Source organism: Poecilia reticulata, chromosome 5 (genome assembly GCF_904066995.2).
Source record: "Poecilia reticulata chromosome 5, P_reticulata-male-v2, whole genome shotgun sequence".
Lineage (NCBI taxonomy): Eukaryota > Metazoa > Chordata > Actinopteri > Cyprinodontiformes > Poeciliidae > Poecilia > Poecilia reticulata.
The window spans coordinates 10288733-10297418 of NC_088834.1; the positions used below are offsets into that span (position 1 = coordinate 10288733).

At 36.7% G+C, this 8686-nt stretch overlaps 1 protein-coding gene across 1 annotated transcript in view; it reads right to left on the reverse strand.

The window, feature by feature from the left end:
* The window catches only part of nxph4 (neurexophilin 4), a 52820-nt gene extending 46942 nt beyond the window's left edge, over window positions 1–5878 (reverse strand). Inside the window, exon 1 of the mRNA XM_008408454.3 lies at window positions 5401–5878. Within this exon, the coding sequence (XP_008406676.1) occupies window positions 5401–5454 (54 nt within the window). The 5' untranslated portion in view covers window positions 5455–5878. The remainder of the gene's footprint in view (window positions 1–5400) is intronic.
* Between the last annotated feature and the right edge of the window lie 2808 nt (window positions 5879–8686).

Consider the following 8686-nt stretch of genomic DNA (forward strand, 5'->3'; position numbering starts at 1 on the left):
TCCTTAATTCTCTGATCAATTCGGCTAAGTTGTGATGAGGTGAATCCTCTAAGCATCTCAGACTTCTTCTAATAAAAAACCTGTTCTCTACAGTTCTCATTCTATTAAGTTTAATAACATTTACTATGCCAGTAATCCTACCTCCACTCTGGACCATGGCTGCTGCTTAGTGCTTTATCTTTCACCTGACTGAGGGGCCATTAGACAGTTATGGTGCACATATCATAAAAATATTTAAATTATGCAACGTTATGTTATACATGCCACAACATTGCACAATTCATTGACTTGACTGAACAGTGGTTTGCCTTAACCGCATCATCAACCTCATTTCACGTTTCTAACTGTGAGCTCGTTTTTGCAAAAAAGTTTCCAATTTTTGCACATTTGGTCGTGTCCATTTCCAGAGTTTTCTTCTTTACCATCTGAGCCGCTATTGTTCTACTTTCCATCTTTTAAACACCACTGACAGAGAGCATTGAGGTTTGACATCAGGATGTGTCACTGAAAAACCCCAAAACAAAACAAACAAACAAAAAAAAAAAACAGAAAGGAAAGCTGCCAGTGGTGGTGTGTTGCTTCTTTATGATCTATGTTGCTTTAATATGACCATGAGTTACAGTAATGTTTATGATTGAGATGATGCTCAAACTCAAAGCAGAGACCTCTGATTTCTCACTTCCTTTTGCTGGTTCAAATTAGCTCCACTTGTTCTTGTAGAAAATATCCTACTGTAAATCTAAAATGTGGTAGAAAATAGCTTTATTTATGACTAAATGCTTCCGTTAGTGATCCACCTGTTTTCGTGGCAAATATCTTTGAGTTATGACCTGCCAATTCTGATTTTGTCAGATTCTTATTTTATTTCTGAGAAGCATGAAGTATAAAAAAAAGACATACACTGCAGGTTCTTTGATCAAAATAGTATCTTCTAATCCAACAAAAAATGATCTAATTAAATTTTTTCTGTTCATGAACCACAGCACATTAAACCTAACCTACATCTGATCTTTGCCAAACTAAACAAAAGTGCACAAAAGTAAATGTTGGTGTGTTTACAAATTGAATATTGTGAGGATTCTTAAAAAAAAAAAAAAATAAACGCTTCACTATTTTACTTGCAAGTAATCAATAAAAACCTGATAAAAGGAAAATTGGCATATTTCAAACATGACGGATTGGTATGTCCCTAATTTCTACGACGATGGAAACGTTGCGACGCAACATCCAAATAATTCCCATGAATGATTTGTTGAGTAAAACAAAAACTACGAGCAAAGACCTTTATATTCACCACATATGAACCAAAAGAGATTCTGGGTGGTTATTTTGTGCAGCTCTCTTCCACCCCACTTAAACCCCCATTGTTTCTTCTTTCTCACAGAAAGTGTTATTGTTAGAGCTGCAGTGAAGCTCTTCTAGCAGCACGCACGCCTGACTCTGGTTTTGCTTTCATTTGTCAGTTGTAAGAAGCCAAGATGCTTTTAATTATGTTAAGTATATTTATTAAGTATATAATTGTATTAAGTATATGCCTATCATATGTATATTTCTTTTCCATATATAATCTTTACACGGAATAATTTCTCCTGTAAGGACAACAAAAAAAATTAAACATTAACCACACAAAGAAACGTGATTCATTTCAACAGCAATGGTGGATAAAAATGAGACAGTGCTGTTAAAAAGGAAGCAAAGAAGTTAAATAAAATGAATTGTTGGTTAATCCCAAGCAATTCATGTCAGAATTCATTAAAATACTGTATGAATCCATGTTGGGTTTTTTTAGGTTAAAGGAGTATCCGATCTCTGGGAGCAATTTCAGAGACAACAGTTATGGCAGTAATGTGATTGCTTCTGTCATCATGATTCAACAGACTACACATCTAATCAGTGAATAGAGAATATAATTCACACAGATTACAGAGCAGTGGTGGCTCATGCTGACTGAAGCTGGAATGTTTTCACAGTCAAGATGATCCACAGATGAAGAGATGGGCGAAAGGACAAGAGTGGGAGGGAAAGCACCAACCACCTGGATTAATCCATGATGGAAAAACATCTGATCCCGCTGTTTGCTGATTGATCATTTTTTTTCTTTCCACCACTATCATGTTGAGAATGGAATCATAACATGCGGGCACGGAATAACGCACGGCTGCGTCTCTCATGCACGTTTTACAAAGACACATAGATACCACTGAAATGCAAAGCTATGCAGAATATATGAGACACAATTGCGAAGGAAGAGGGGCGATATACAATGAAATTAAAGTGACTCAGTTGCCGTAATATCCCTGGGGTATACGGATAGTTGTTTTATGGGGGGAGATAAGAGGATTTCGTCAGTTTGAGATGCTGGCTAATGCTATTGTTTCTCCTGGGAGCATAAAGGAGCAAAGAAGCTTTTCACACATCTTTTCTTCTTCTGTAGTGCTGTTACTGGAGATATGATTTCAAAGAACAAGGTGAAATATATTATAACGTTGCAGTGCATGCAGAGGGAAACTACAGTTTCATTACTTTCTTTACCAAAAAATTGTATCTATCGTGTAAATTCGCTAAAACGGTTTAAATGTAATTAAAAATAAGCAGTTTTGTAAATTTAGATCAATGCCTCCCACTTTTCACGTTTCTTGCAAAATGCCTTTAAGTGATCGTGAGTAATGACTTTGGGTTGGTTTAGTTTAAACAAATCATCAAATTTAAGTTGTCTCCACTCTGTTTACCTCCTTTTATCATTTTTTAAAAATGTATCTGTGTTCAGTTTTTCATTGCATATTTTACCACCTCACATTCATGTCCCTGAAGCTAATTGTACTCCCAAGGATGCAACTTGTCATGCAATGTCAGCCAAATTACTCAAGCTCCACATACGTGATTTATTTATTTATTTATTTTTACCAACAAAGACAAAGATTGCAATGCTTGGCTGATATAATCTAATACAGAATCAATCCTAGCACTTGAACCCCAAACTGCGGCTGTGGCAGTTCCCCCCTGCGAGAGACAATATTTGCATTCAGTCTTGACAACAGGCTTGCATCTCACCTTTCACGAAACAAGATACCCCTCCCTCCCCCCCCCCATCTCTTGATTTGTGAACAATTCAACAAAAACTAAGAACATGTATGATTTTTTTTAGGAAAAAAAAACAAAACACTGGTGGTTTCTTGTCACCAGGCAAATCTGTGGGCAGCAAAGATTCCCAACCCGTCCACACCTCTGTGACTTCATAACACTTCACTTTGTCACTTGAATCAAGTGACATTAGACTGTTAATAAGATTTGCTTTACACATCAGGGATGCTCATTGAACCCTGACCTGCATCTCAGTCAGCTAGAATACTGTCATAGTTCATTTATTTTCTTAAGTGTTACTGAAGAGCCTTTATGTACAGAGAAATTTATTTCACATGCTTATTTACATTGATTTGAAGAATTTTGGCAGGCAGAAAACAAAAATCAAAAATTATGTTTCTTACAAATTTTGAATATTGCATTGCATAAGAATGATTTAAAAAGTATTTTTGATACAGAAATGTAATAATAATCATGGAAGAACTGCTGACCTGACCGTAGTCATGGCAACAGTCATTGACATCCTTAATAAGGAAGATAAGTCACCTAAGGTCCTTGTTAATAAAGTTGCTATTCAGTTTACTGTGTTCAAGCATATTAAAGAAAAGTTGAGTGGAAGAAAAATGCATGGTAGTAAATGTTGCACAAGCAGCAGGCACAACCACAGTTATGTGAAGTAAAGCTCATTAACGAGTTTAGGGGAAACTATGGCTAAAGCTTCAGCTACAGGAAGCCGTTTCCAAGAACTGTGCTCTAGTTGCAACAATCTGCATTAAGCCACTCTTGGAGGAGAAAACCTCTGAAACAGGACAGGACCTTTATTCAAAGTGATTTTCGAATTTAATTTGGAAACAAAGTCCCACAGCGTGGAGGAAGATTGAGAAGCACAAAATCCGAGGTGCATAAGGTTCAGTGTGAAGTTTCCTCATTTTTTGATAATGCGCCTGACTAGACCACAAATGAACGTGACCTAAACTACATGGAGAGTCTATGAATGATTTTCAAGATGAAGTTCTGATGCCAGACCGAACAACACAGACCAGCTGAAAGCACTATAAAAGCAATCTGGGCGTCATTAACATCTCAGCAGAGCTACAGGTTGATCACCTCTATGTCACGCTGCACTGATGCAGCAATTAACGCAAAAGGAGCCCCAACCAGGTCCTCAGGTGTACAGTTTCATAAACAAGCACTTCAGCTGGATGACATTCATGTATATTTTTTTTTGTCTGATGTAAGAAAAAAAATCTGATTAACTAAATATTGGATTTCGATTAGCTGTAAGCCAGAATCATTTCAATCAGAATTAAATATTTGAAATATATCAGTTTGTGAACAATAAATCTAGAGAATGTATTACTTGATTTTTTTAAATTGAATTATTAAAGTAAATGAACATCTTGTTAACATTGAAATTTATTATGGTGCACCATAAAACACATTTCAGAGAAGAGAAAACAACAAAAAAATAAGGGCTTTCCTTTTTTCACTAATATAAGAAAGTATATGCTATAACATTTAAGCTATGGCAATATGGAGAGATGGAGACGAACAAGACAGAAAGGAAGAAAAGTTTGTGTGACATTTAGAGGCCGAGTTGGTGAAAGATAAGAGAAATATGTTAAAATTATAATCTTTAGTCTGGAAAGCTAAGCAGACAGAAGTGCATTGTGTGTCAGCCTTTCACTTCAGGTGTGTCTTAATCTTCTATTCCTGGGAGTAAAGGCAGAACAAGAGCAACATTACGGTCAAAGTGAGGTTTTGATGAAAACTTTGATTCCAAAATAGCCACTTGCGCTTGTGTGTGTGTGCCTAAGCGTGCACATTTAGCTCACACTGCAGCAGCTTCAGCAAACACAACTGAGCGCACCAACTCTTTGCCACATAGCGATGGGAAGATAATAAACCAAGCCACGGGCGTATTCAACTTCTGAAGAAAATTTTAGAGGAAGTTGCTGGAAGGGCAAATAGATAAATGGATAAGGAGGGCTGCTTAACTGGGAGTGAAAAGGAAGCGCTCAGGCAGCACAAATCTGCGCGCTTGGAAGCGGAGGCGCACATGCGGGGTTTTTTTTTCTTTTTCTTTCAAATCGGAAAAAAAGAAAATGCAAAAAGCAACAGAAACAAAGACACATCAGGGCTGTTTCATGTCTCATAGGCTGTCCGTAGTTATTTTTCAATTAACTACGGATGTTTCCTGTGTTGTAAACATGTTCAATCAGCAGTGAAAGCATGCACCTGTGCAGTTTTCAGCAGGTGATTTCTAGGAAATAAAGAAAATATCAGTTTGTTCTTCATCTATTCATAAGTACAACTCACCTTCTGTAGGATCCACTGACAGAGGAGAACTGTCGTCCAACCGAGAACCTGCATGTCACCTTCCTTAGAGCGGACCACCCTGAAAAACTACACGTCTCCTCGGCTGAACATAAAAGAGACACGCCGCTGAATCCCAGCAATCCCTAGTGACGGGCCAGGTGACGGGCGGAAAGTGTCACAGGAGCAGAAAACACGCTGAAAGTTGCGTGTGCGCTTCGCTAAGAGTCACAGTGGTCTCCGTAGGCAAAGTTTGAGCACTGCTTTCAGTTTCTCGGGTCCGCCTCATGTGGCACATCCGCGGTGTTGGCCCCCGCTGGACATGCTGGAGCTTCGGCGCGAAGTTTGCGCGGAGACCGAAGTCAGTCTGCGAGCTGGTTTGTTTGATGATCAGAAGCTCTTCTCGCGTTTTGGGACACCGACTGGTTGATTTTGAGAGATGAGATCTGTCGCGCACAGCAGCTCCCTCTGTCTCTCCTGTACCGTCTCTCTCTCCGTCCAAGCGCAGCTGACGGTGCACAGCTGATTTTTCTCTAACTGGAAACCACTCTAACCACAGCTGCATGTGGAGCAGTTTGTCCAGTCGATGTTCAGATAATGAGGTGATAACTTACAGAAAACTGTGAGTTGTGGAAAACGTATGAATCCTTATTTCCTGATAACCAAATCTATGTTGGTGTTTTATAATGTTGGATTTTTTTTCTTTTTTATTTTTGTAGGTATCATAATGAAAGTCTCTGTTAATGTCTTATCAGCTTGATAAGTTTAATTAGTTCATCACTTACTATAATCAGTTTGTTTTAGTTAATATTTTAGTCTGTTACACTTTCTGTAAGTCACATTTTACTAAATCAGGACCAATTTAGGGCCTCCAGGTCAGCAGGGGGCCCCCAAGAACTTATAATATGAAATTATAATATTTTACTACACTATTAAACCTAGGTGTTCAGTTTCAGAAAAAAAAGTTTTGAATACCAAAATAAACAAAAATTACATTAAATTACACTGAAATTTAATTATTACACTCCTACTTCACAGGATCGAAGAGCTGCACAAGACCAAATGACTAAGATTGAAATATGCCTGACTCCAAACTGAAAATACTATTTCTTTAATTAATAGTGTATATTACCACAAATTAGGGTTAAGGAAACATTTTTTGTTATATGATTAATTTAACTGTTTGCTAATGAGTGATTCATGGCGGTATGGGGTGTTAAATACTCAACACACAACCGATCTCAATTGACATTGATTTTTTATACCAGTGTGTCAGTGGCTGAAATTCTGCTTAAGGTCCAAAATAATTAACACTGTCTTCAAATCTTTACTTGACCCCAATTAAGTAGGTTTTGCAGCATGACAAGGGGCATGTTTGAGGGGAATTTGAAGCTCTATGGATTTACTAACAATTACAGTTACTTCAGAGGCAGGACAGCATGACTATAGACCATCAAATCCCAGTTCAAGAACAAGGGTCAGCATAAAATTAAAATGTTTCAAGATGCTACCCTACTTGTAAATTTAAAATAATAAACTCTCTTCACTAAAAGAAGCTTAGCAGATGTCTGCAAACAGTTTTATCTTCTGGTCACAGTAAACCAAGTAAGATCTCTTATGTAAAAGCAAAGCATGAGTCAGAGTGTATATCAAGTTTGACAACCTAACTTTTCATGACAGATTTTTTGAAATATTCTTCAAAGAAACTTTTTTTTTTCAGGTGGTGGCAGCACTTTGGTCCACTTTATTTTAAAATATGCTATTTTGGAATTATATATATTTTTTATCAAATAAAAGCCTTTTATAATAAACTTTTTGTCTTGTGACAAACTTGAGGTCATGAGACATTTTTATTTCAGTCAACGATATAACCAGCAGGTTTATACACTGATAAAACAAACTGCTAATTCATTTGGTGCAATAATTTGCATATATTTTATTTGGCTAGAATTTGATTAGAGGTTCTTTGTAGAAATTATATATGTACAACAGTAAAAAAAATAAATGCTATATATGCCAACACATTTTTTGGAATGCACAAGTAAATTAGTTCAATTCTAACTAATTACCACTATTCTTTACTTTTCACCTTTCATTTGTTGCAGATACACCTGACAAATTCCTGCACTGTGAGGCAATAAGTTATATTGTCTTTTGGATCTCGGAGAAAAAGAATTGCCTATTAAAGAAGAAGCCAAGCTCAGTTAATATCAAAATTTTAGTCCTCTTGCTAAGTTGTTTAAAATGGGATATAATTACGCATTCTTGATTCAGTTCTTTAGAGGTTTTATGAGACATTTTAAACTTTTACCAAGTTCACACAGTCATAGTACAACCTGTATCGACTTAAAAGCCGTACCTTTACATAATTTCTATGGCTAATTTCAATCAACTTTATACAAATAAATTTTTATAGTGCATGGATGGGAAATATACAGAAGATATCTAAGGTTCAGCAATAGTAAATAGTGAAGTGAGCAAATAGTTTGGATTGAAGTACTTTTTTGTAATTTTTTTCCCATGTTTGCAGTTGTCTTCATCTTTTGTTCAGTACCCATTGCAGTTTTGAAGGAAAACCATAATTACCAACATTATGCTCATTTCTTGAAAGTTCCCAGAAATGCTGAATGTGACTCATCTTCTTTGAAATTGCTGTGACGGAGGCCACTGGTTCAAACTCTACAAACAAAATTTCTTCAAGAAAAAAAAAAATTCTCTCTCTCTCTCTCTATATATATATATATATATATATATATATATATATATATATATATATATATATATACACACACATGGGACAGAGATGCTCTTGGGATAATTAGTGTTTCTTTATATTCAGTGCAGTATGCTCATCTTAAGGCCTATCTAGGGAAAGTGTCCTTCTTAATTTCTTGTATGCAATATCCTTTGAACGCCTTTCTGTCTTATTGTTGTTCCATGTGCTTCTGTGTCTGACCTTTCCAAACATCTACCATGTTGAACAATTCATAAATGAGATACCACCTTTCCTCTTTCCTCTCTTTCTTCTGAATCCAGGATCAGTGTTTGGAACTCCGGCTCTTTGCAATGATTCACTCACTCTCTTCAGTGTGTGGATGACACAGCACTGCCTCCATGCGAGCCAAAGTCTCACTGCACACAGGGGCAAACACAAAGACTCAGTGGACAGAGCTGTCTGTTTTCACAATGGAGGAAATGGAGTGCGAGAAAGATTTAAATAACTCAAGATCTTTCAGCAAAATGTACCAGAACAACTGTGGGAAACTAGTAGGAGACTGTCATGCTAGTA